Raw genomic sequence first — 26,909 nt, forward strand, 5'->3', positions numbered from 1 at the left:
TCGGCGGCCCGGACTACACGCCCGCCGGGCGCGCAGCCCTCCCTTTGGCCCCGCCCCCGTGGACGCGTGCTTCCGGCCTGCCTGCTCGGTGATTGGCCGAAGGGCGACCGGCCGCCCGCGGATTGGCTGAGCTCTGCGGCGCGCGGAGCGACTGGGGAGACCAGCGCGGTGGGGCCAAGATGGCGGCAGCCGAGGGGCCCGCGGGCGACGGGGAGCCGTGGCAGTCCTGGCTTCCCAACCACGCCGTGTTCTTGCGGCTCCGCGAGGGGCTGAAGAGCCAGAGCCAGAGCCCGGCCGAAGCCGAGAAGCCGACGTGTTCCCCGTCGCCCTCGTCGCCGCCGCTGCTCACGAGGAACCTGGTGTTGGGCCTGGGCGGAGAGCTCTTCCTGTGGGACGCGGACGACAGCTCCTTCCTGGTGGTCCGGCTGCGGGGCCTCGGCGGCGGGGGCGAGGAGCCCTCCCTCTCCCAGTACCAGGTACGGCCCTCAGCAGGGGCCTGCCCGGGGTTCGGGTCTCCCGCGCACGCCGGCAGCTGTGCCGACAGGTGTAAGCCCTCGTCCCTTGGGGGGCGCCCAGCTGAGAGCGGGAGGCGCCTCTCCTCGTCGTTTTGGCCTCTGGCGGCCTCCCTTGGCGTCTTTGTCCCCTCGTCAGAGGCTTACGGTCTCCGACACCGTTAGAGCAACTCATGCTCTCGGGGCGCGTGGGTTCTTGGGGCCCGGGCTCAGGGCAGCGGCCGTGCAAGCCGCCAGGAAAACACCCGCGATGAAGGGGAGCGGAGAGAGCGTGGGGGTGCGGGGGGCGCTTCTCGGGAGGCTGGTTCCGAGAAGCCGGTTCCGCGACGGGACGCCCGCCAGATAATAAGCGTAATCCTGACTCCCTCCTAGGGTTGCGCCGAGCGCCGAAGCAGCGGGTAGACTTGAAAAAACCGGCTTTCGGGTTTTGTGCCTGCCGTGCAGGAGTCCCCTGTGAATTCCTTCTTTTCGCTTCTAGGAGATGAGCTCGTTCCCCAACTTGGAAGGGAGGGAGTTTTGCTTGTTTCTGATTGTAGCGGACCGCGTGTGAAATTGGGGCTAGACAGAGAGCGGCCCAGACTCGCTGTGGTCAGTCGTTGCAGCGTTTACTTGTAATCACCGGCTTCCCTTCTTTCAAAGATTAAAACACAGAAAACGTGCCGCCTGTTCTACCGCATGACCTCTGCCCCGAGCCGCTGGCGGACTCTCGCTGATGAGAAATGACTTGATTTTCACGGGGTGCTCGGCAGGTGTCTGCAGTCCTGAAAACAGGGCACGGGTCTACACAGGCTGACCTGATGGGGGTGCAGAATGCAGGTGGGGAGTGGGACTGCCAGGGGCAGGTTGGAGTTTGGTTGCGAAAAGGGAAATTATGGGGCGCCTGGGTGGTTCGGTGAGTTAAGCGTCTGACTTCAGCTCAGGTCATGATCTCATGGTTCATGAGTTCAAGCCCCGCGTCGGGCTCTGTGCTAACAGCTCGGAGCCTGGGGGCCTGCTTTGGATTCTGTGTCTCGCGCTCTCTTTGCCCCTCCCCTGCGCGCGCGCGCGCGCGCGCGCGCTCTCTCTCTCTCTCTCTCTCTCTCCCTCTCTCAAAAATAAAGCAATTAAAAAAAATTTAGGGATGCCTGGGTGGCTTCAGTCAGTTAAGCGTCCGACTTCGGCTCCTGTCACCATCTCACGGTTTGTGAGTTTGAGCCCCACGTCGGGCTCTGTGCTGACAGCTCCGAGCCTGGACCCTGCTTCGGATTCTGTGTCTCTGCCCCTCCTCCGCCTCCCTCCCTCCCTCTCTCTCTCTCAAAAATGAACATTAAAAAAATTTTTTTTTGAGAAAAGGGAAATTATGCAGAGTATTTATTTTGCAGGGTAGGGAAATGCGGTGCGTTCCTTGTAACATTCCAGTCTCAGTGGTTAAAAATCTTCCATCAGTTAACGGCCCAAGTGTTAGCCGTTATCCAGGCTGCTTCATTGTCCTACGGCAAGTCCTGCGTTAGCTGTGGTGCACAGCTGTAGTGTAGTGTAGGGTAACTGTTGTGCTCCCAAGCACCTGCCACGTGTGTTTACCTGGACACGAGCTATTTTGACCAGTTTGCTTTTAATTTCCAGAGGTTGCTTTGCATAAATCCGCCCCTGTTTGAAATCTATCAAGTCCTGTTAAGTTCCACGCAGCAGCATGTGGCACTCATAGGAATGAAAGGACTTACGGTGTTAGAGCTGCCCAAAAGATGGGGGAAGAATTCTGAATTCGAAGGCGGAAAACTAACAGTGAATTGCAGGTAAGTCGTACATCCACGGAACGTGTGTCTGTGTTTTCTGTCGTACGCGTGGACGGTTGTTCGAGCCCCGTGGTGGTTAAGGTGCATTTTCTGTGCCACGAATCGAGCATCGCGGTGTTCCAGCTGGTCTGCGCCTTGGCTGCCTGCTGTCGCGTCTGTGCTATATGTAAGGTCACGTTTCTTCTGCCCGAACTGTCGAAGCGCTGTCTAATCGGGGTTCCGTTTTCAAGTAGGTAGAAGCAGCATGACGTGTCGAAAGCAGCTAGTGTCTGGGAGTCAGACCGTTTGCTCGTAGTTTAACTGAGTTTAGTTTTGGTGTCTTGTGTTTTTCAACAAATCCAGACAAGCGAGAGTCTGACTCAGATTTGTAGAAAAGAATGCAAGCTAGAAACCCCCCTTTAGCTCCACAGCGCAGAGACCCGGTCCCCGTAAAATGTCCGCTTTCTAAATCCATTTCCTCACTTCGGCAACAGTGATGGTAGTTCCCGAGCAATTTCTCACAGGGCTCCTGCAGGGATCAAGTAAGACGTGACACCTAAGATCACGTATAAGGTCATTTTTAGAAAACACTCTGTACTTTAGAAAATCTTTTTATTTCGTTTCTTACTGATATTGACTGAATAGATGCTTTGCTCTCAGCAAGAGTTGAGAGAAATTTGACGGAAAGGACCAAGCGGTAGTAAGATAGATTTCCCTGTAGGTTTCCATTCACGTGCTGCAGAACGTTTTAGGGAGCTGTTGTCCTCGCTTTAGCACCACGCCTGTTGCCGAGAGGTTCTTCACCAGCTCGGCCTCCCTGACCCTGAAGCATGCCGCCTGGTACCCGAGTGAGCTGCTGGACCCCCACGTCGTGCTGCTGACCTCGGACAACGTGATCAGGTACGCTCTGTTTCTCTCTCGGAGCTTTGCGAGGGGAGATTCTCTTTCTGCTCGTTGGCTGACAGCTGGGGCTCCACTGAACGGGTCCCGGGACGGCCGACGGCTCTGCCTCGTGGCCCTTGTGACCAGTGTGCAGGCAGGTCGTCTGAACGCCCTCCCCTGCGTGCCGGAGCCACTGCCGCTCTGTCTTGGCTCGTCCCGTCCGTCTCCTTTACCGGTCTGCTGGCACGTCCCCTCTCAATGTGTCATCTTGGAGGTCGTGTACCATCGGGAAAAGAATACAAGTGGGAGTTGAGAGATTTGAATTCTTGTCCCAACACCGCCTCTGTCTTCGAGATCCGAAATTCTTTTCAGGGGAGCCTCAGTTTCCAATTTTGTAAAACGAGCAGGTTCGATCTGACAGCTTCTAAACGCCCTTCCGGGTTTTGAACTCTACCATCACATGCCCCAGTCCTCCAGAGATTTCTATAACGTTCCCAGTTAGCTTTCTGGATCCGCCTCATGTGAAACATTTACTGGGGAGACCCAGCTGATGGGTCCTTCCGGTTTCATTTTTCCTAATCACCGTTTTTAGCTGTGCCTTATCACCCTTTCCTTCCCTGCTGAATGGTTGATCCCTTTCTGGCCTCTTAGATCTCAGAGCTTTCCGGTCACTTTTAGTTAGTAAAACTTGGTCTGTCCAGTTTAAAACTCTGATGTTCGGTGCACATCAGCATGTCGTGGCCCCTTCTCACAGGCCCAGACTGGGGCATCTGAAACGGGTGGGGCGGGCCTGGTCTGCTCTGGCTCTTGTTTCTGTCCCCGCACCCTGAGGTGGGGGCGATGTGTAAGGAGGGGCTGCCTCCTGCTTCCTCCGGGTCCAGCTCCTTGGTAGTGGGGGTAGGGAGAATGGGGCAGCTGAGGGAGACAGCTGTCTGTAAAGGGGGTGGGCCTGCCCCTGGTCCCCGTTTGGTCCTGTCTGCCACCAGTGACCTCCGTTGACGTGGTAGGCTCCGTGCAGGTGTGTGCATCCCCCCCGCCTCCCGCCCCCGCCTGGCCCGGGCGGCACTTAGCCTCGGGCCGCTGGTGACGGAGGCGCTCTGTGAGCGGTAGTGCCCTGGGCCCTCTCTCACGGTGGGGCGTACACACACGTGCTATCTCCTGCACCCTCAGCGTAACCATTGTGCCCTTTCCTGTGGAGTCATGGGACCTGCCAGGGTCCTTTCCTCTGCCCCCCAAGGGCCACAGGGAACTGAGCACCTGCACCATAGTCCTGACGCTGTTCCAGCCCGGCCCTAGAAATTTCCGTATAGGAAGTAGATACCGTATAGTACTCCCGTGCCACCAGCCCTGGGATGTGAGGTGTCAGGTTCAGTCGAGAATTCCCCGACCTGGTGGCCTGTGGCTCCCGCAGCACGTCTGGCATTCAGCCAGGACGGGAGACACGAGTCTCCCGTTGCTACGTACAGGCACCTCTAAGTCTGGCTGAGTGTCGCCCTGCCCACCCATTAGCTTGGAAAGCAGGAGGGGCCGCCCTCCCCTGAACACTGACGGGCTCCTGGTCTTCCTGCCATGTGGGCTGGGCAACCGGCTGGGGGCCGGGGTGTGGCCGAGGCCTTTCTCACGTGACGCCCAGAAGGAGGTATCTGGTCCCAACTGTTGGAGGTTCTTTTTAAAATATGGGGTGTTGGGGGCGCCCGGGCGGCTTAGTCTGTCAAGTGTCTGGCTCAGGTCGTGACCTCACGGTTCGTGAATTTGAGCCCCACGTCGGGCTCTGCACTGAGTGTGGAGTCTGCTTGGCTCGCGCGCGCGCGCTCTCTCTCTCTCTCTCTCTCTCTCTCTCTCTCTCTCTCTCTGCCTCTCCCCTGCTCGTGCCGTGAACGCACTCTCCCTCACAATAAACGGAACGTGTAAAAAATAAATAAGTACGGGGCACCGGTCACTTCCCTCCCCCTGTTGACCTCTGGCACAGGCACAGGTCCTTCCTCCCCTGTTGACCTCTGGAGCCTGTGGACGGCTTGGGGGCAACAGGACGCCCCTCGACGCTCCCTTATGCTTGCTCTCCCTTCCGCTGCCTTCCCTTCTGACGCGTCCCATCTGGCATTAGCACGCACCTTGAGGTCAGGAGTGCGCGCGGGCAGCCAGGAAGACCACCGTGCGTGCGTGGTCGGTTGCATCAGATTTTTGTTGAAAACGTCTATTAAATGGTATTTCGCTGGTAACGGAGCAAACGGAGTTTAAAACTTCTGAGGGTGGTCGGACGAGGTAAGTGATTGACTCCACACGGGCTTTATAAGGGGTGTTAGATTTCTGATAACGATGTTATTGGCCTTTTGAAAATTCTCCTTTTAACCGTAGCCACACGTGTCGTTGACTTTGTTATTTTAGATTAAAATGATTTTGGCAAAAAAAATTTACAGAAAGCATTTCCGGTCTTATGCTCTGCTTGAGAAAGTAGGGACGACGTGGTGCTGCGTCTCGTCCAGCAACGCGGGTAGTTGGGGGCCGGGCGTCCCTCCCTCTGCGCCCGGTGGGCGTACAGGGGGCGGCGGGATGTGGCTGCAGAGTCGGGGTGCGCGCGCGGGGGTGCTGGTGCACTTGGGGCGGTTGGGGGGACGCTGGGACGAGGTGAGTGTGCCTGCGGACTCGGGGGTAGATCCAGACCCGTGACGGGGTGCGGCGGGCTCATAGGGCTTCGGGGGCGAGAGAGGGTGTTTGTGCAGGGCCCACGGACACAGGCGAAGTGGGCTGCTTTGTCAGGGCGAGCACGCCCTTTGGCAGAGAAATGGTTGTAAAAACCAGTAGGAAGATTCTCCGGCAGCGATCAGATGGAGGAGAAGGGCGCTTTTGAGATGAAAGAGTTTTGGGGCACCCGGGGGCTCAGTTGTTTGATTTCAGCTCGGGTCAGGATCTCACGGTCCTTGGGACCGAGCCCCGAGTCCGGCTCCGGGAGGATGGGGAACCTGCTTGGGATTCTGTCTCTCTCGGCCCCTCCTCCACTCTGCGTGCGCACACTCCGTCTCTCTCTCAAAACTTTGAACGTTGTTAAAAAAAAAGAAAAGAATTTTAAGTGCGGGCTCTGTGCTCTTCTGTTCGCCAGGATCTACTCTCTCCGTGAGCCTCAGACACCCGTCAAGGTCATTGTGCTTTCAGAAGCGGAAGAGGAGAGCCTGATACTCAATAAAGGGTGAGTTATTTGTGTCACAAAATAGTTCCTTTATTGGGCTCGTAAGTGCAGTTTTAACAGAGATTATAAGGTTTTCCAGCGGTGACCACACTGCTGGGGACCTGAGGAGTGAGCAGAAGTGGGCGGCAGGACAGAGTGGCTGAGGGTCACTATCGCTGCCAGCTGCTCCCTTCTTGAGAAGGTTCTAGAATGACTGCCTGGCACGGGCTGCCTCCTGTGTCCTGACGGAGGCGATAAGTTATGCCATGGCAGAGATTCGAGGTCAGAGTGTCGGGCCGCCCGCCTCCCAGACCGTGTACACCCAGAACCTGGAGAGGAAGAGGGAGCCATTCTGACTCCGGCGCCCACCCGCCCACCCCCCACAGGGGCACGCTCCAGGCTCCCCGACCACTAGCGGTCACCCTTGGAACTCATAAACCCCGTCCCTCTGGCCTCCTGACCGGTCTTTCTGGTGATGACCACACAGGACCGCCCACAGCCTGTGCACGTAGAGTGACGCTTTTAGTAGCTGTATTTTTAGAAGTTCCATTTGGTTCTTTCCACGTCTCCGTGGCGGTTGTCTCTAGTAGTCGTGTTTATTCCTGTTTTCCCAACTCTTCGTCCTCTGACTACTTCCCACGTAGCTCTTCGGTGTGTGAACAGCGCGGTGGGGCGGGGGCAGCGGGGGTCTAGATCTGTACTGCCCTTGCCCCTGACCCACAGTCCCCGCCTCGCCCCGTGATTGCTGATCTCGGGCTGTGAACTTACGTGTATTGGATCTTAACGTTTGGGAACGTGGAGAGCCCGCGCTGGCGCCCAGTCCCAGGTTGCCACTGACCTGGGGCCGATTTCACTCTCCGGGAGAGTCTCAGGGTGAGCGTTTCAGCTCAGCGATGTCAGTGTCGGGCAGTCGCTTCTTAAAATAAAGCTTCCACCCCCGCGTGGCAGGTACCGGCCACCCCCGGGGTCGGGCACCTTCCCTGCCCACACACTTGTTCCGAGCTCCAGGCCCCGGGTTGTGATCTCCGCCCTGCCGCGTGTTCACTGTGGCGCACGCCGGCCGTTCAGCGACCCCGAGCCTCATGTCCGTGTTGCGTGAATATAAAGTAGAATCACGGCGCTTTCTACTAGGATCGCTGTACGGGATGGACGAGGTGATGCATAAAAGTGCGTAGCCTGGGTCCTGGCACGGGGTTGGCACTCACTCATCGACACCTACTGTCATCATGGGGAACACGCCTGCATTTATTAAGCTCTTGGTAACTTTTGACGGCCAGGGGTCACTTGAAGTCTCTCTGACTTCCATGTCTGTTGTCCCTTCATTGTCCTGGTCATTTAGTTGAACGCAGGCTGTTCTTTTGTTCTGATTTGGGGCTTCCTCATTTTTTTCCCTGCCTCCTGACACCATATACCTTTCCACGCGACAAACTCACACGTGGTGGTTGCAGCACAACAAAGTGACATCGCTCCTCCAACCGTATGAGTTTGTTCTACCCGCACTTAGTAACCCTGTATTGAACTGGAGTCTCCTCGGATAACCCGTCATACTGAACTTTAAAATACGAAGTCGCGTGTTTCGTCATTTGTTTTTCCTGATGATAAAGATAATATGTGTTTATTGTAGAAAATTGGGGAAACCTACAGAAAAATATTAAGAAAAAGAAATCTTTGTCATCTCCTATAGTTTCTCCTTGACGTGGCGGCCAGAGCGACACTTTGGGTATAAAGCAGGTCATTCCGTTCTATTCTTTTTTTTTTTTTCAACGTTTACTTATTTTTGAGGGAGAGAAAGAGCACAAGTAGAGGAGGGACAGAGAGAGATGGAGACACAGAATCTGAAACGGGCTCCAGGCCCTGAGCTGTCAGCACAGAGCCCTAAGTGGGGCTTGAACTCACGAACTGTGAGATCATGACCTGAGCCGAAGTCGGACGCTGAACCGACTGAGCCCCCCAGGCGCCCTTCATTCTGCTTTATTCTTGACCGCAACCCACAGGATGTCCCCTCCAGTTTCTTTCTCCCTCTGTGTCCCGGTTCTGAGCTCGGCCCCCTCGCTGTTCATTCCTCAGACAACATGCACCCCCTGCCCATGTGGCCGCTGACGCCTCCCCTCCTTCCTTTGAATCCGTGCTCAGACATCACCGCGTCAGGGTCCTTCCCAGGCAGCCCAGCCCGAGGCAGCCCCCCTCCCCAACTTCATTTTTCTTGACAGTGTCATTTTCTGGCTTTGTGCTGCGTGTTCCTTTCTGCGTGTGCCCTGCGTGTCTCACTGGAGGGCGGGGCCTTGGTTGAAGTCACTGGTGGGTCCCCAGCACCCCGTGACAGCGTGGGGCCCGGGACGTGGGGCCGATGCGAAGGAGATACTTGTGGAGTGACCGTGTCCCTCTGCTCAGCGTGTGCTTCCTGTTTCTCTCTGTGTGTGCGTGTATCTGTCCTGTCTGCGTGTCTGTATGCTTAAACTAAGAGGAAACGGGGTATAATTTCGTGTTTCTGTCGTTTAATTGTGCTCTGTTTTGTGTCCTCCGTCGAGTGCAAACTCCATCCCCATCTCCTGTTAGCAGACGTTTCGTTTTCATTCTTGTTTTTGACCCATCGGTTTTTAAATGTCTTTTCAGAAGGGCATACACTGCGTCTCTGGGCGAGACAGCGGTGGCGTTTGACTTTGGGCCATTGTCAGCGGTCCCGAAGACCATGTTTGGACAGAAAGGCAAAGGTGACATAGTGGGGTACCCGCTGTACATCCTGTACGAGAACGGAGAGACCTTCCTCACGTACGTCAGTCTGGTTCACAGGTGAGTGGGGGGGTGCCATCCACGGATGCCCCTCGTGGACCGGCCTGGCCAGACTGGGGTCCGTGGGTGGGTGTTCCGTCTCTCAACGTGTGGCAGCCTCTTGATGCTTGCTTTGCGTATCTTGGGGAAAGATGCGTACAGACCGTGTAATCTTTGGTTGCCTCGTATTATTTGGGTCGGTTCTGTAACGTTCTTAGGTAATCACCGAAGACTGGATTTGTTTTCACGAAGCCTAAAGCACAAAAGTGTTCATCTCGTGTGAGCCAGGCACTGAGAGGGCAGCTAGTGGTGGGGACCTGCGCCCTGGTTGTGAGTCCCCGGACCACGCATGGTGCACAGGCGGGAGGACCCAGGGGAAGGAGAGCGTGCCGCGACTGAAGAAGTCGGGGAGGTTTTCGTGGACAGGGACTGACCTCTAATGAGGATTAACCGAAGGTCAGGGAAGGGCATGACTGCTTTAGTCCCCAGGGCGTGTGTCTCTCGCGGCTCAGTGGTCAGGCTCTCGTGGCTGGAGCCGTGGTTTCGGCTGCAGAGCGTTACGTGGTAAAGCCGGAAGTATCTGCCCGGGGGGAAATTGGGGAACGTGGGGTCTTTTCTGTAGGAATAGGGTGGTGGGAAGCCAGTGATGGTTTCTAAACAGAAGGACAGAGCAGACGGTTAGGGACAGAGAGACCCTCTCTGGGGCAGAGAGACATTTAGAGATGCTGCTGCAGACGTTAGGTGACCGTCTACGGGATCGGAACGGGGGCCGTTCTGAAGCAGGGGCAGAAGCGGACACGCTTCCTACGGAGGAAGGGTCCATAGGACTCCGTTCCCAGTCAGGTTAGGGGGTGAGCCGTGAAGACAAAACTGGGGTCAGGAGGGGCGGCTAGTGGGAGTTGTTATTACAGGTGGTCAGTTGGACACAGTAGTGGGCTCATAAAGTGGAAACGGTCCGTGGACAGTTGGAACTAGGGGACCGGACAGAGAGGATCACCAGTCTGGGTGACGGTCGCAGGCGGGAGAGGGCGAGGATCCTGGGCCCGTTTGTAACCCGAAAGGCGTGAGGCCAGAGGCTAACGGACTTGATTCACTTATGAGTCGTCTGGCCCCCTACGAGGTCAGAAGTCAGGGCCCCGTGAGCGGCAGGTGTGAGTCCTAGGCCTCGGGCGCTGCAAGAGGGCGGGGTGAGCTGGGGGGAGGAGGGTGGCCCCTGGCATCCGAGCTCAGGCTGAGGGATCCGCTGGGTCCCTGCGGGAGCAGAATCACAAAGGGGAGGACGGGGACCTCCGCGGTTGCCGCAGGCAGGGACTCCCTCTCAGCCGCATCCGCCTCCACCTGAACATCCCCTGCTCGGAGTTGGCCGTCGTGGTAATGCTGTCGCCTCCCTCCGCCCACGGCCGGCACCCACCTGTCCGCACCTCATCACCTGGTCGCCTTCCGCAGCCTCTCGGGTCCAGCCCAGCCCCACATTCTGTTGCCCTTAACCGCGAAAACTCCCTGAGCGCCAACCCCCTTCTCCGTCCTGCTGTCCTTGCTTTGGACCCTCATCTCCTGCCCAGACCCTCGTCCCCTTCAGTCGCTGCCCTGAACCCCATCTCAGTCCCCTCGGTGTCACCCCCTCACTGTTGTCAGATTGATCTTAGGAAAGTGAAGGTCTGTCCCTCTTCACATGAACCTCTGCTGACGCTGTCGCCCGGCAGGGAGGCTCTGAGGGCCTTGACGTGGCCTGCCGACTTGTCTTCTGTTGTCTTAGAAAGCCAAGTCTCCTTCCTGCCGGTCCTCGTCGTTCATGCTTCCAGAACTTTCCAGAGCTGCTCCTTAGCTTGGAAGGTTCACCACCCCTTCCCAGAATATACTTTCCCATTGATCTTTTTTTTTTTTTTTTTAATGTTTATTCATTTATTTTGAGAGAGAGCAAGCAGACGAGGGGCAGAGAGGGAGGGAGAGAGGGAGAATCCCCAGCAGGGTCCACGCTGTCAGCACAGAGCCTGACGAACCTCGGGATCGTGACCTGAGCCAAAATCCAGAGTCACACGTTCAACCTTCTCCGCGCCCCCGGGCTTACTTGTGTTTGACGCCTTTCTTACCTCACTCTCTGTGTACCTGGTTCGTTCTCACATTGTCGAACTTAGCACGTGGTCTTGTAATTCTGGACAAACGTGAGTTTGACCGACATCACCGGTTCCTGGGGGTGTCACCCAGCACCCAGTCACTGTAGCTCTAATCCAGTTAAATACTGGGTCCGAGGCCCCGAAGAGCAGTTCCGTTTCGGGAGAAAGTACAGGCTGTCCGTAGTAGTTCTGGCCAGGTGTGGCTCGGTGTGCCCTCGCGTGAGTGTGTGCTGTGAAGCCAAGAGGGCTTGTAACAAGATGCTGGGGAGCGCCAGTATTTTCGAGCCAGAAGTGAGAGAGGGGTGTCCGGAGGGGCTCGAAGAGAGCCAGGAGACCGGAGTGCACGCGTGAAGGATGCGGGAGGCAGCCGTGAGCCCACAGTAAATGCGGCAGCACATCGGGTTGGTGGCCTGTGGACTTAGCAGCTGGGAGCTCTCCTCTGGCCTTTGCAGGAGCGCGGCCTCGCTGGGGTGAGGGAGGCTGGAGCCAGAGTGAGCAGGGGGCACGGCCTCTGGGCCCCTGCCCCGGGGACTCTGCGCTGAGCGACTGCTGTGGAGGCATCCTGGGGGGCGGGGCAGTGTTGAGCCGCATCTCTGCTCTGGACACCAGTAAGCACCCTCCCGCCCCCGCCTCCCTGGTCGTGACAACCAGAAATGTCTTCAGACGTTGTCGGCGTCCCCTTGCGCACAAAGTTACCTCCAGTTGAGAGGCACCAGGGAGACGGAAGTCCAGGGGAAAGTGAGACGTGGAGACATCAGGAGTACCGGTGCCATGGAATTTTCTGTTTCTGTTTTCTCTTAAAGCTTCTGGTTTCGTTTCTTTTCTTTTCTTTTTTCTTTTTCTTTTCTTTTCTTTTCCTTTTCTCTTCCTTTTCTTTTTTCTTTTTTCTTTTCTTTCTTTTCTCTCTCTCTCTCTCTTTCTTTCTTTTTTCTATGTCTGCCTCTGAGAAAGTGGAGGAGGGGGAGGGAGAGAGAGAGGATCCCAAGCAGGCTTTGCACTGTCAGCCTAGAGCCTGATGTGGGGCTCAGTCCTACAAACCTCAAGATCACGACCTGAGCCAAAATCAAGAGTCAGACACTCAACCGACTGAGGCATCCAGGTGCCCCGTGGCACTGTGTTTTCAGTTGGGGCCCGGCAGCTGCAGAAAAGGGGTCGCGGTGGCGTGGTTGTCTTCCGTCAACCTGTCCGAGTATGTTTTCCCTCTTCCCTCAGCCCCGGGACCGTCGGGAAGCTGCTAGGCCCGCTGCCCATGCACCCCGCGGCAGAGGACAACTACGGCTATGATGCCTGTGCCATCCTCTGCTTGCCCTGCGTCCCCAACATCCTGGTGATCGCCACGGAGTCGGGCATGCTGTACCACTGCGTCGTGCTGGAAGGGGAGGAGGAAGACGAGCAGACGGTGAGCCAGGCCCGTGTCTGCGTTCGCGTCTCCGGCGCCGCGTGTGGTTCCCGGGCCGGCGAACCCGGGCTCAGGACGCTAGGATTTTCCTTTATGTCTGGCACCTCTGTGTCGTTTGGAAATCAGACACCTAGCGTTAGGTGAAGCCCACCTAAAAGTCCACGTGGCGAGACGTTAGAAGGCGCCCACGTGCTCTGTCCACGCTCGGAGTGGCGGGCTTCAGTGACCTCAGTGACGGATACAGAGAACCCACGAATCGCTAAACTGGCTCTTCTCAACTCGATTTACGACCTTCCAAAAGGAGGGAGGCCTTTTTTCCCTCTTTTGAGAACATTAAGGCCCTGGTGAAAGGGGTGGAATTAAGGAGAATTTCTTCTGTTCCGAACCGCGTGCATTTTCATACGAGCGTGAAGCCTGAAACTGCCGGTTCTCTTACAGTCGGAGACGTCCTGGGACCCCAGGGCCGACCTCGTCCCCTCCCTGTACGTGTTCGAGTGCGTGGAGCTGGAGCTCGCCCTGAAGCTGGCGTCCGGCGAGGATGACCCCTTTGATTCTGACTTCTCTTGTCCCATCAGACTTCACAGAGGTAATGTACTGGTGGAGTTTACTCCTGTCCCGTCCTGTTTCCACGGAGACGGTCACAGGCCATTCCCGGGCACCTTGGTTTGGGGCCCAGCTGTGCAAAGCCAGCCGCGTTCCGTGGCTTCAGTCACCGCGCTGCACTTGGGTCCAGGAAAGGCTGGGTGTGCTTCCCACATTTTAAGATCGTGGTCTGTGGTCTGTGGTCTGGATCCCCCCGGAGTCAGAATAGTGAACTCTTCCCGGTCCACTCAAAAGTTGGCTTCGTGATTCAACTACTTAAACGTATGCAAATAAACTTTAAAACGAACTTTAAAAATCAAACGATAACACGCTTACATTAAGATCGCTCTCCAAAGCCTCTTTCTTCGCTTTAGAGCACATTACGGAGTCTTGTTAGCCCCAGAGCCAATTTGAATGTTGTCCTTTTTACCTTTTCATTTTATTTTGACTTACCTGGGTTGATATCTTTCCGGCAACTTACCTCTGTTCGTCTGGGGAACTTTTGAGTAGATGCTGAGTCGGCGGAAGCCCGTGTTGTTGAGACGCCGCGGGGCCGAGTGGAAGGAGCCTGGCGCGTGCTGGGCTTTGCTCATAGTTGTGACGACGTCAGGCATTCGGTCAGCCCCCCTGCTGTCCGTTTTCTCATCTGGAAGCAGTAGGAGTGACATCCGATGACCTCTAGGGTTCCTCTGACACGAGACCCTGTGACCCTGTGCCCTCCCACCATGCCTCGGAGCCTCCTGTCGGTTTCCTGGGCCCGGTGCAGAGAGAGGGGGGCTCGCCTCTGCCTGGAGGTGGTCCAGCTGTGCGCCTGGTACGACACAGTCAGGGGTCGTAGTTCCTGCGCAGCAGACCGGCATAGGGAGCTCACCGAGCATGTCTCGCGGAGCCGTATCCACAGAGGTGTAGTCTGTGTGGTCTCTGAACTTCGCTTTAGGGCTGAGGAGACTGAGACCCAGTGATGTAGGCGACAAATTCACTGGTTTCCTAATAAAGGTACGTAATGTCTTTGGGAAATCTTTTTTTTTTTTTATTTTGAGAGAGAGCGAGCACATACGTGCGCAAGTGGGATAGGGGCAGAGAGAAAACCCCAGACAGGCTCCAGCTGTCAGCACAGAGCCCGACGCAGGGCTCAAGCTCACCAACTGCGAGACCATGACCTGAGCAGATGTCCAACACTTAACCCACTGACCCACCCCGGCGCCCCTCTTTGGGAAATCTTAAACATAGGCATTTTTATCTTCTAATGAGAGTTAATTATTTTCACATCTGTGAAACTAATAAACTGACCTGTTCATGTTTTTATTTAGGGCACCTTCCAATCATTGAAACATGCCCAGATTTTTATTGACATGAGTGGATGACCACCATGTGACAGGGACACCTGGCAAATTCCTACTTCAGTTACTAACGTTGCCTTTTTCTGTAACAGATTTCTCTTACTTCCCAATATTGAGGTTTTTCTATTAATGTCAGCACCACAGGCACATCTCGAAAAGTCGTTGGAAACAGTAGTAGACCTAATGAGAGGATTTGAACCTGAACGAGTGGCAAGAGTGGGCAGAAAAAAGGAAACTTTTTAATATTTTATTGTTCAGAGAGAGGATCGCCATAGACCAGGAGTTTTAAAACTCTTCGTGGCACAATGCTGTTTTCAGAACCCCGACGTGTAAAATAGAAAAGAAAAACTAGTATTTGCTTTACGATATTTATGAACCACGAAGTTAAAGCGAGGCTCTTAGAAGGAAGGAAGTTTCATTTGGGGGTTTATGGATGACAGTTGCATCTTAAATTAGCTTTCGCGTGTAAATTATTTCTGTATCTTGTTTTGGTTGCTTAATGTTTTAGAAGTACTGAGTCAGAGGTAAGTATTCAAAAGTAAAGTGTCCAGAACTCATCTTCTAGTCTCATGTAGTCTCACTAATACTAGGGGTCAAGAGAAGTATAGAAGTTTTCATTAAAATTCCATAACGGTTCCTCGTATTTCTTAGTACGAATATAAAGGACAGTCGGGGCGCCCGAGTGGGTCGGTCAGTTAAGCGTCTGACTCTTGATTTTGGTTCAGGCCATGATCCCAGGGTCGTGGGATCGAGCCCCCTGTTGAGCCCTGTGCTGAACTTGGAGACTGCTTGGGATTCTCCTCCTCCCTTTCCTCCCACATCCCCCTCCTTGCCAGTGCTCTCGCGTGTGCGCTCGCTCCCTCTCACCGCCTCTAGAATGAATGAGTGAATGTCAAACAAGAATTATAGCAAGGAAAAAAATTTACTTGGGGTGCCTGGCTGGCTTGATCGGAAGAGCATGTGACTTTTGGTTCAGGGTTGTGAGTTCGAGCCCCACGTTGGGAGTAAAGGTTACTTAAGGGGAAAAAAAGAGAATCATATCCAAACTTGAACGTAAAGACCGTAAGTCCGCGTTATCAAGACAAGTAAGACTTGGCATTTCCCACCTGCCTGGACGCACCGTGACGACAGTTCGCCCCGCAGCCGCGGCCGGGCCTCTGACCTGCTCGTGCGCTTGCTTGCAGAGGTTCGCGTGGGTCGGTGATGCCGGCACAGGTGTTGTCCGGAGCCGTGACTTTCTCAGGCACCGTGTTGTCCTGAGAACGAGAGCTATAAATGCGTGTGCTGAGGGGGACGGACAGGTAGCCGGTGGTGGTGTTTTGCTGAACTCTCCTGTGAAGGTTTAGAAGTGATGTTTGGGTTGTGTTCATGACTTGGAAAAATACTTCAAATACATTTGAAAGTTGAATTCCAGTTTTAAAACGTCAGATCCCTGCTGTGGTAGCATCGCGTGGAGGTCCCGTCACCTTCTGTCACTTCGTGGACCGGTGCGTTTGCGGGCTGCCGGGGTAGGTGCCTAAGACCCATTTTCTAACGTGGCCTGTACTCCGTTCGCGACTCCGTTTGCAGATCCCAAGTGTCCCTCGAGGTACCACTGCACTCACGAAGCCGGCGTCCACAGTGTCGGGCTGACTTGGATTCATAAGCTTCACAAATTTCTCGGGTCAGGTGAGTCCCCTGAGCCTTTTGGTATGTTTCCCAGATTCTGTCGAAAAGTCGTTTGCAGTAGAAAAGTAATAGAGAAAATCAGTGAAACCAAAGACTGTCACTGGAAAACGTCAACGAGACGGACAGACCTTTGGCGAGACCAACCCTGCGAGGAGACGCTACCGCTGACCTCACGGCAACGGTGTTCAAGGTTATGACGGGGAACCGTGAACAGCTCCGCGCCACGTAGGGCCCCAAGGCGAGACGGACTTGTTCCTAGGAAGACAGACTACCGACACCAACTCAAAAACCAGAACGTGAGCACAGACCTATAACCAGTGAAGAGATCGAAACAGCAATCAACTACCCGAAGGGATAAGCTCAGGACAATGAGCTCTAAAAGTTCCGCATTTAAAGAAACCAGTTCTCGACAGGCTCTTCCAAAAACAGAAGGGAGAGGAAGCACCCCCCGCCTCGCTCGGGGAGGTCACTGCTCCCCTGACACCAACACGAGACAGGTGTGCAAGGACAGGAAACCGCAGACACACACCCCTCACGGACATAGATGCAAAAAATCCTCAACAGAACGCTTGCAAACCGAATCCAGTGACGGACGTACAAAAAAGGACGGCGGCCCAGGACTCCGTGGGATTTATCCCGGGAACGCGAGGTTGGATTCACATCCAGAAATCCATCAGCGTAGGACGCGGCACGAGTAGAGGACATAAGCTGCATCATCGTCTCAGCAGACAGAAGAGGCGTGTAAGGAGAGGCAGCCTTTCCTGGTCCCAACACTCGGCAAACGGGTGATGACAAGTTCCTCAGGCTGCTCGGGCGTCTACGGAAGACCCACAGGCAGCCCCGTGTTTGATGGGCAGGGGCCCAAGTGTTTTCCTTAGCTGTCTTTTGCTGCTGTGAGAAGTCACCGCGAACTCAGCGGGCCGCAACAGTGTGGATTTATTACCTCACAGCTCTCTAGGTTAGGGGTGCTGGGAGGGCCTCCCTTTCTGGAGACTCTGGGAGAGACCCCATCCCTAGCCTTGTCCAGTGTCCCCGGCCTTCCCTTGCCCAGAGTCCCCTTCCTCCGGCTGCGAAGTTAGCAGGGGGCGCGGGGGCGAGTAGAGTCCTTCTCTCCTTTTCCGCTTCCCTCTTTCCCTCTTAAGGAAGCTTGTCATAGCATCGGGCCCACCCAGATAATCCAGAATGATCTATCTTTGAGACCTCGACGAGCAGCGCTCATTCCATCCGCGGCCTCTCTTCCTCTTTGCCTGTGGGCCTGACGATTCACAGGTTCGGGGGATTTGGGTACAGGCCCCGTTGGGGAGTCTGTTGTTCTGTCTAGTCTGTTGCAACCCGTGGCCTCCAAAGATTCACACCTGACCCACGTGCCAAATACACCGACCGTAGCGTCGTTATAGCAACGCGGACGTCAGAGGCTCCTCTAAATCTCGTGAGCTCACAGGTCCCCAGTCCTACCTGAATCTTCTACGTCATCCAACTCAGATATGTAAAGACTCTATCCTGGGGCAGAGTAGATTCTATCCTGGGGCAGAATTCCTCTCCCTGGACCTCGAAACTAGAAAACAAGTTCTCTGTTCCCAGACCACAGTGGTGGGACAGGCATACGTATCATTTCCAGACATTTCAGGTCAGAAGGGGAGAAAATGGAAAGGAAACCGCAACCACGGGTCCTACGCAGTTTCAGAACTCAAATTCTAGTAGGTTTCAAGGCTTGGCGATAGTCCTCCGGGCCGGCACTGTTGCGCTCTGAGTAAACCTTCATCTTTTCCAGAAAGGTAGCACTTACCTATGGTAGAGTGGTTTATTACCCAGCTTTCTGCCTGCAGAATTTTGGGGGTGGAACAGCCTTTTCTCATCATCTCCGTGACCCTTTCAGTCTAAGGCAAGCAGCGTTTATGTGGCTACAAATTCTGAAGAACTTTTTTGGGTCCCCTTGTGTATATCGCAAGAAGTCCATTCACCCACAGGCCTTTCTGGGGGGATCCCGTCTCTATTTTGGGTTCTCCTCACGTGGCCACAGGATCAGTCACACTCCTAATCTCTTCGGAGAGCCCTTGTGTGACTGGACGTTTAGACCTTTTGATCTTTCTGAGGTATGAGTACATCAGTGGCTTTTTCCTCTAAAGCATGATGTCCTAACAGTGAATCTCTAACTCATTTCCTAACTCATCAAATCTTTGGGGTTTTTGTAAAAACCCAGTTGTATTTTTTCTGACATTTTACTGCGATTGGCCCAATGAAACCAGGACACGTGGCCAGGGTTTTGCTTGGAAACCTCAGGTGAATGTCCAGTTGAATTGTTTACACGTCTGCTTTCCACACGTTCCCCTCAAGATCCAAGAGGACACCGTTCCTGCCGTTTGCATTCAACGTAATGGAGGTGCCAGGCAAGGAAATTAGCCAAGAAAGTGAAATAAAAGGCATCAGGATTAGAAAGGAAGAACGAAAACGCTCTTCTCTAAAAACACGATCTTTTACATAGTAAGTCATAGGACACCCATTGGAAAAGGATCTATACCAATAAGTGAGTCCAGAGCGGTTGCAGAACCCAGGAGCAGTGTACAAGTATCAGTTCTGTTTCTGCGCACTAGTAGTAACCCAAAGGGAAATTAAGGAAACGATCCCATTGGTAATAGCATCAAAACACACAAAATAAGATTTAACTTTAACGAGAGTATAAAACATACACTTGTAAGACTATAAAACGTAACTGAAAGAAAGAAACCTCCCATGTTCGTGGATCAGAAAAGTTAATACCGTTAAATGGCAGTCTTCCCCAGATCGATGTGCAGATCCGGTGCCAGCCTGTCAGAATTCCAGCTAGCTTTGCACAAATGGACGAGCTGACCCTAAAATTCATTTGGGATTCTACAGACCTAGAATAGCGCAAACAGTCTTGACACACAAGAACCAAGTTGCAGGACCCACACTTCCCTATTTCAAGGCTCCTTACAGAAGGTACGCCAATCCAGTGTGATGCTGACACAAGCATACACGTGTAGGTTGACGGCATGGGACCGGGAGTCCAGTTGGTTTCCACGAGGGTGCCAGGACACATCAGCGTGGAAAGAAGAGTCTTTTTAAGAAGCGGTGCTGGGACCAGGGTGCGTGTACACACACGAGAATGAAATTGGACCCCTGCCTCACACCATAACAAAAATGACTCAAAAGGGATCAAAGACCTGAAAATAAGACCTAACCCTGTAGAACTCTCAGAAGAAAACACGATTACAACAAGAGTGCAAAGGTGGTCCTCGGAATGGGAGTGAATATTTGCAAATCGTGTCCGGTCACGGACTTGAGTCTAGAACGTGAAAGATCTCTTAGAACTCAGTAGTCAGTTAAAGAGCCCAATTTGAAAAACAGACAAAGGAGTTGAATAGAGATTGTTCCTTTGATGAGGTACAGAGAGTTAAGCCCACGAAAACGTTCAGCATCATTGGTCATGAAACAAGATGCCACAAAACCACTTTATGCCCATTAAAGCAGCTAAAAGCAAAGATGACAGTAACCAGTGTCGTCGGTGCGGTGTTTATGGAAACGTAAGACGTCCCAGCCCTTTGGGCAAACGGTGTGGCGGTTCCTCGGGTGATCAAACCTCCAGTTACGGCGTGACCTCTGCCCAGCGCACACCCACGAGAAGTGGGCACCTACGTCCACACGGACACTTGTAAACGAATGTTCACAGCAGTATTACTCCTCAGAGCCAGATGATCACCCCGAGTACACAGCCATCTATCCGACGGCATATCGTGCAACACGGATGGGCCCGAAAACGTGCTGAGTGGAGGCAGCCAGGCCCAGACAAGGACACGTGTGATGCGATTTACGTGACGTGTGCAGGGTGGGCGGGTCCGCAGGGACAAAGCGGATTGGTGGTGGCCGCCTGGGGCCCGGCCAGCGGCAGAGCCAAGGGCTTCCTTCTGGGTAGCGAGGGGTTCTGAAACTTCCGTGGCGACGCTTGTACAGTTCTTACAACGCACTAAACTCCCACGGAATTCCACCCTTTAAACGGATGGGTTGTGTGCATTGTGAACTGCATCCGAGCAGCTGATGTGAGACGCCCTGTGTGGGCGAGGAAGGGACGGGATGGGAGTGTCCCCTCGGGGCACACGGCCAACCGAGGAAAACGCACTCCCCTCGGGCTGAAGCCGAGCCCCGCCGTGGGAAGCAGGTGTCTGCGGCGGGAAGGCGTCGTGCTTGGGGAGCAGCGGCCCGGGACGGGGTCCGGGACAAAGCCTTCGCTGCATTTAACTTGCAGACCTGTGTCCGCGCGTCAGTCACTTGTGTGTGTCTGCGACTTTGCAGATGAGGAGGACAAGGACAGCCTCCAGGAGCTCGCTGCGGAACAGAAGTGCTTTGTGGAGCACATCCTGTGTACGAAGCCGCTGCCCTGCAGGTGAGGACCCGCCCTCGTCGCCCACCGGTCCGACTCTGCCTGGAGGGCGTGGCGACCCCGACTTCCCGTCAGGTCTTCAGAGGGGCCTTCTCTGCCCAGCGCGTGTTAAGGTCGCCGTTTGTGTTTGGAGAACGTGCGGTCGGTCAGGGCAGAGCCCGGGACTGCGTGCGTCACGGTGCGCTGTTGGCCTCGTGTCTGCGATACCGTTTCTATGGACCGACGGACAGTAAACGTTCAGTGAACAGAGGAAAGGGAAGAACCTAGAGTGACTGCCGTGGGTCTACAGGGGTACCTGCCTCCGCGTGGTGCCCTCTGGACACTTGGGCCACAGGAGGAGGGTGGATCTGGGAAGAGGGAAGGTGTGGAGGGGGGCGTGCGGAGGGGTCCGTTCCTGCAGGGTGGCCCGGTGGAGGGGGACGCTCCTGCAGGGCGGCCAGAGAGCCGGGCCGGGGGAGGGTGCAGGGGGAGGAGAGCAGGGCTGAGGGTCTGCAGCGGCCTTGCTCAGCAACGGTGAGGCAGCCGGAGGAGCTGGGCCGAGGGGGGGCTGGGGCTGACCCGGCAGGAGGGAGAGCCTGGACCGGCAGCACGGGGGCTCCCGGAGGACGGCGGCGAGGGCACCCCTGGGGCCGGGGAGGGCGGCCTTGGCACCAGAAGGCGAACGGGTGAAGTGGGTGACGACTCCCATCCGCTCCTCCGACAGGTAAACACGAACGGCCGCTTGGGAGCGGGTCCCTAGACAGGAAATCCGTGAGCGCCGTCAGGGCTGGGACGGCCTTGGCTTCCATTGGGGGGAGGGGACCTTGTGAGCCGGGAGGTCACACGGGGGCCGTCGTCCCCACAGTGGCCTGGCTCGCAGTCACAGGATGCCGTGTGCACTCCTGCGCGTGCAGATCTCAAGCCGGAAAGACTTTTAACTCCCGGAGTCCCGTCCTCCCCCCCCCCCCAGCCTCGCCTCCCCAGAAAGGTGAAAGGGCACCGTGGAAGGAGCTGCAGGGCGGGGTGCTGCGCTAGCACTGCCGCCCGAGGGCAGGGGAGTGGGGAGATCTGAGGGCCTGGGACCCTGTCCCTGCGAGTCCCCAGGTCCGCCCTCCTCCGCCAGGCGGGGACGGGGATGGAGATGGTAGGCGAAGCGATGTGACCCGGGTGCTGGGCCGTGCTCCGGCGCTGTGCAGGGCATCAGTCAGGGTTGGGTGCCGGCGGGGCCCGGGTGGCGGTCGGCGGGGCTGGATGCCGGCGGGGCAGACGGCAGGGCCCGGGTGGCGGGCAGGGAGCTGCATGTCAGTTGGCGGGAACCGCCGGGTTTGGGCGAGCCAGATGGCCTCTGGGCTGTTAACTCGGTTTCCAGGTCCCCGCGTCCCTGTAAGTCAGCTGTGGCTGTGTCGTTCCAGGCAGCCGGCACCGATTCGAGGGTTCTGGATCGTCCCAGACATCCTGGGGCCCACGATGATCTGTGTCACCAGCAGCTACGAGTGCCTCATCAGGCCTTTGTTGTAAGTCCGTCCTCGTGCCCACGCGGCTCTCATTCGCTCTGTAGAACCCACGCGGGGAGCGAGCCTGTCATTCCCACTTGGAGACGCGGGATTCACGCTCTGCAGGCGAGAGGGGTGGAGGTTTCTGCTGTCGCTCCCACGCTGAAAGGACTTATTTTAGGCAGAGAGTCGGGAACTTTACTTCCCAGTGTGGAAAAGCGGTAAAATACCGAACTCTGCTGTTCACATGACTTAGTGGAAATGGCATCCACGCCGTCCCTGTGCCAGGCTCCAGGGTAGCCCGAGCCCCCGCAAGGACGGCACCGTCCCTTCTGTCCGGGGAGGTGACACCGTGCTTAGGTCGCCGGAACACATCCGCTGGGGCTGTAGACCCGCAGCCTTCTGACCCCCTAGTTTCCCGTCTCCACCGGCCTCGGAGCGACACCAGGGGACGTGAACTCAGCCGGGGGGGGGGGGGGGGGGTTGAAAGTGGCCTCCTGATCCTTCCCTTTGAGGAGCTCCCGTGAAGCTACAAGCACCACTTACTGTTGGGCGGCCCTGAAGGTCACCCATGGGTCACAAGCGCGGGAGCAGGAGTCCCGAGGAGCCACCGGAGTGTCGTGCACGCGACCCCCTCCCGCCCCCAGTTGCCCCGTGTCGGTGCAGAGCACGGGCTTCTGCGCACGGGCCTCGTTGAGAACACCAGCCCCGCTTGACGTCCTTGGAGGAATCCCCACAATCTCTGAAGGTTGACAGTTATGCCACTTGGAAAGGAAGATAAACAATTCACCATCAATTTTGTGTTTTTTCTACTAAGACTGAAAACGAGCAAGACTAAAGTGGGAAAAAAATCACCTTTTCGCCTGTTACCTCGACACGTTTGCTAACACGGTGACACCCCGTCACACCGGGTCCCTTCGGAATGAAACCATTAAGCCCGGAGGGAAAAACCACACATGCGCCGGCTCCCCGGGGACCCAGGTGTCCTTACAGTAGCTCCCGTCCCACAGACGTAAGGATGCTCATCAGGCGCCCGCGGGTGCGTCTGCTCTCCCGTTACCCGCCGCTGTGAAGATAATTTCGAGTGAATCTCATTTTTAGGATCAAGTTCAACAGAGCAAATCCAGTACGTGCAGCGGTTTTCTTGGCCAAATCTGAAATGACACCTAGGAAACGAGTCGTTTATTTTTGTTTGTGACTCCGGTTTACAACGGCTCTCCCGTCCTTTGCAGAAAGAATCCCCGATGAATTTATGTTTTTGTGTTGCCTTTGTCAATCCAAACTATTTTTTGGAAAGATGGAGTGCAGAAATGCTTTGTCAGAGGTCGGTCCTGGTAGAAGAGGGACAGCTTTCCCCAGGTGACTCTTCAGGGCAGAAAGCACGTGGTGTCGTCCTGTCACACAAGTAAACACTCTCGCCTCCCGTGTTCTCACGGCTCAGGGAGCCATGGCTCGTGCTTCCCTGGGGTCCTCGCCGTAGAGGACACCGTGGGAGATGGTGTCCTGACGCACTTCTGTATTTGCAGAAGCACGGTCCATCCAGGGTCCCCTCCCCTGCTCTGCACCCAGGAAGACAAGGCAGCGGAAGAGTCTCCCCTCCGCATTCTGGCCGAAACCCCGGATTCCTTTGAAAAGCACATCAGAAGCATTTTGCAGCGCAGCGTTGCGAATCCGGCGTTTCTGAAGTACGGGATTTGGGGCGTGTGGGTCTGGGGAACGGGTCCCGCCCGTTTTCATACTCGCCGTGTGTCGCGTCGTCAGTCCGCTGTCTCGTGCGGCACCTTTCCGCGTGGGGCGGGTGGGGGAGGGCGAGGGGCCGGGGAAGGACGGGAAGGCCGGAAAGGAGGGACGGCGCCGCCCTGGCCTGAGCCCTGCGCGGAAACCCCGCTGACAGGTCATGTGACAGAGACGCGGCCCCTCCGCCGGGAGACAGCCTGCAGCTCCTCAGCCGGGCCACGCAGGTGTTCCGGGAGCAGTACGTCCTCAAGCAGGACCTGGCCAAGGAGGAGATCCAGCGCAGGTAGGGTGGCGGCGCAGGGCCCCTGGCGGGTCGCGGCCTCGGCCTGGCCTCCGATCGCACCTCACTTCTCTCGTTCTCGAAGGGTCAGGCTATTGTGTGACCAGAAGAAGAAACAGCTGGGAGACCTGAGTTACTGTCGGGAGGAGAGGTGAGCGCCGCGGGGGATGCGGGAGCGTGGCTGACACGCGCGACCGCGCGCCGGCTTCCCCGTCGGGGTGGACCCCAGGACCCTTGGTTTCCTGCCCTTAGGAAAAGCCTCCGGGAGATGGCGGAGCGCTTGGCCGACAAGTACGAGGAGGCCAAGGAGAAACAGGAGGATCTCACGAACAGGTCGGCGGGTGGCGCTGTCCGGGCCCCCCTGTGGTGACTAAGCGCGCGTCCGGTCGTGGTCCGGGAAGACGGGCCCGCGACGGCCGCCGCCTGGCCTCGGAGGCGCGGGGGGGGGGGGGGGGGTGGGGGTGACGGCGGGGCCCCCCCGGCTGGGGGCGGGGCCCGCCCCGTGTGGCCCAGCCGCCCACCGCCGCCTCCTCCAGGATGCAGACGGTCCTGCACAGCTTCCGCGCCCAGCTCCCCGTCCTGTCCGACAGCGAGGCGGGACATGAAGAAGGAGCTGCAGCTGATCCCCGAGCAGCTCCGCCACCTGGGCAACGCCATCAACAGGTGGGCGAGGGCGCGCGGCGGCCGGCGAGCCTCCCCCGCGCCCCCACCCCCACCCCCGGGACCAGCGAGCGCGCGCGGACCGCGGCCCGACGCGCGTTCTGTTGGGTACTCGAGGTGACCATGAAGAAGGACTACCAGCAGCGCAAGATGGAGAAGGTGCCGAGCCCTCAAAAGCCCACCATCGCCCTGAGCGCCCACCAGCGCAGGTTGCATCCAGTCCGTCCTGCGGGAAGAGTAAGTGCCTTCGCCTGACGCGGGGCTGCGGGGCGCCGGCGTGTCCCGCGCTCAACCGGCCCGGGAGCCGGAGTCACACGGGCACTGGAGCGCGGGGGACGGATGGGGGTGGGGGGCGGAAGCGGGACTGCCTGGCGGTGGCGGAGCGTCTCCGGTGCGCGTGACCCGTTTGCATCCTGCCGAGTCCCTGTAAACGGCCTCCGGTCTTCAGGGGCGAGCACATCCGAGAGATGGTGAAGCAGATCAACGACATCCGGCACCACGTCACCTTCTGAGCCGCCGCACGCGGATTCACACCGAGGCCGCAGAGTCGGGGCTCAGGCGTGTTTGTGAAACGGACAGGTAGCGTCATCTAATTCGTAAGGCGGCCTTTCAGATGAACTCTGGCTGCGTGATTCACATCTTTCATACTTGTTTTGTAGTTACTGAATAAATGCTTTTATTTAAAAACCGGAATGTGCTTTATATGCACTCAGCGAGGGCCCGGGATGTTTTAAAACTCCCTGGAGACCTTGAGCTACGCTCTGCCAGCTGCCGTGGGCCACACGGAGTCGTCTCCGAACCTGAGCAAAAACGAGAGCCCGCGTTTGAACGTGGGGGCGCCGGGAACGCGACTGCGGCGCGGACCCCGAGCGCCGGAAGGAGGGGACCTCGCGGCGAACGAGGTGGCGGCTTTTTAATTTGAACACGTTCTTCGAGACGCGTCTTCAGTACAAACGTCTCCGTGCAACGCGTGTGGGCTCGGGGCCCGGAGCCGCGGCGCTGAGGCCGCCGCTGGCCCATCGCCTCCGCAGGCAGGATTACCTTTCAGAGCCACGCTGGGTCGCGCCCTGTCCCAGCACGGTCACCCGTGGGTCTGTGTTCCGATCGGCGGTCCTTCACGCCCGCCGGCGCGTGGAGCTCCGAAAGGTGACCCCGCACCTGCCCGGGGACGGCGGAGCGACACCGGCTGAAAGAGCCACGCAGTGAGGTGGGTCACAGGTAGGAGGCAGGTCAGGTGAGACGCGCGTGAACGTGCGGGCACGGACGGTCGTGCGGCCGGCTCCCCTCCCTCTGTCCACACGGCTGGTGCCCACCTTCGCCTCAGTTTCCCACTGGACAACACAAAACCCGGCCAAAGGGGGTATCCCGAAAGGGTAGCCTCACGGTTTCATGCCACAAAGACTCTCAGTTCAGGTTTTACGGGACGCTTTTCTCGAGGGACTTCGAAACAGTTTGCCTGTGCGGCCCTAGACACCACGGGGAGTCCCTGATCCAGGGTCCCCGGCCGGCGCCTTTTCCGGCAAGAAAGGTCCGCAGAGCACCGGTCTCGGCGGCGCGGTTCCCTGACAGCTTTTCTTCGCGATTACAAGTTTCCCGCCTCGTTACTGGTGCCAATTTAATACCTTGAAATTAGCTGCGGGCTGCTCTTAACGCTTGATGTAGAATTTAAAGCGACTGCATTTTGGAACTAGAATCCCGTGTAATTCAAGGAGGATATAGGTGTTCTTTAAACCAAACAGCACTTTGTATGAAGGATTTTAAACCAATTAAAATGTTTCACGCGTGGCAAGCCTATAGCACTATTCCCATAATTAGTATTAAAGTTCCTAATTATCAGTAAGAACAGCAGTGACCCAGGGATCAGACGTGTAGTCCTCGTCTTGGCCTGTGGAAGACAGACGTCCCGATTCTTAGGGCTGGTGAATCAAGGACAGTTCACGCTAAACTAGAAAAGTCCACGGTGGCCGTGAGCCAGAGCCCGCCACCCCACTCCCGTGAGCCGGGTTCCCGTCTGCGGGCGGACTCGGGACACCTCCCCGGCCACTGGCCTCGCCGCGCCCGGGCCGGCGGACTCGGTGCAGCACTCGTGAGGCCACGTGGAGCCCACCTGCTCGCGGACACCTTCCCCACAAAGGGAAGGCACCGAACCTGACACAGGCACCGACGGCCGCACTGACTGGTCCC

General features: G+C 56.6%; 1 protein-coding gene across 1 annotated transcript; it reads left to right on the forward strand.

Annotated features, from left to right (window-relative positions):
* Window positions 1-146: 146 nt before the first annotated feature.
* NUP88 (nucleoporin 88) lies at window positions 147-25,412 on the forward strand. The gene is given in 18 exon segments (XM_030295544.2): window positions 147-476; window positions 2,115-2,284; window positions 3,038-3,163; window positions 6,243-6,329; window positions 8,922-9,098; window positions 12,404-12,590; window positions 13,029-13,176; window positions 16,082-16,180; window positions 20,489-20,579; window positions 21,968-22,069; window positions 23,575-23,733; window positions 23,943-24,068; window positions 24,151-24,216; window positions 24,318-24,398; window positions 24,602-24,728; window positions 24,843-24,935; window positions 24,937-24,962; window positions 25,174-25,412. Coding segments are annotated over 18 exon segments (2,226 nt in total). The 5' UTR covers window positions 147-179; the 3' UTR covers window positions 25,238-25,412.
* Window positions 25,413-26,909: the final 1,497 nt, after the last annotated feature.

This window comes from Lynx canadensis, chromosome E1 (genome assembly GCF_007474595.2).
Source record: "Lynx canadensis isolate LIC74 chromosome E1, mLynCan4.pri.v2, whole genome shotgun sequence".
NCBI classification, from domain to species: Eukaryota; Metazoa; Chordata; class Mammalia; order Carnivora; family Felidae; genus Lynx; species Lynx canadensis.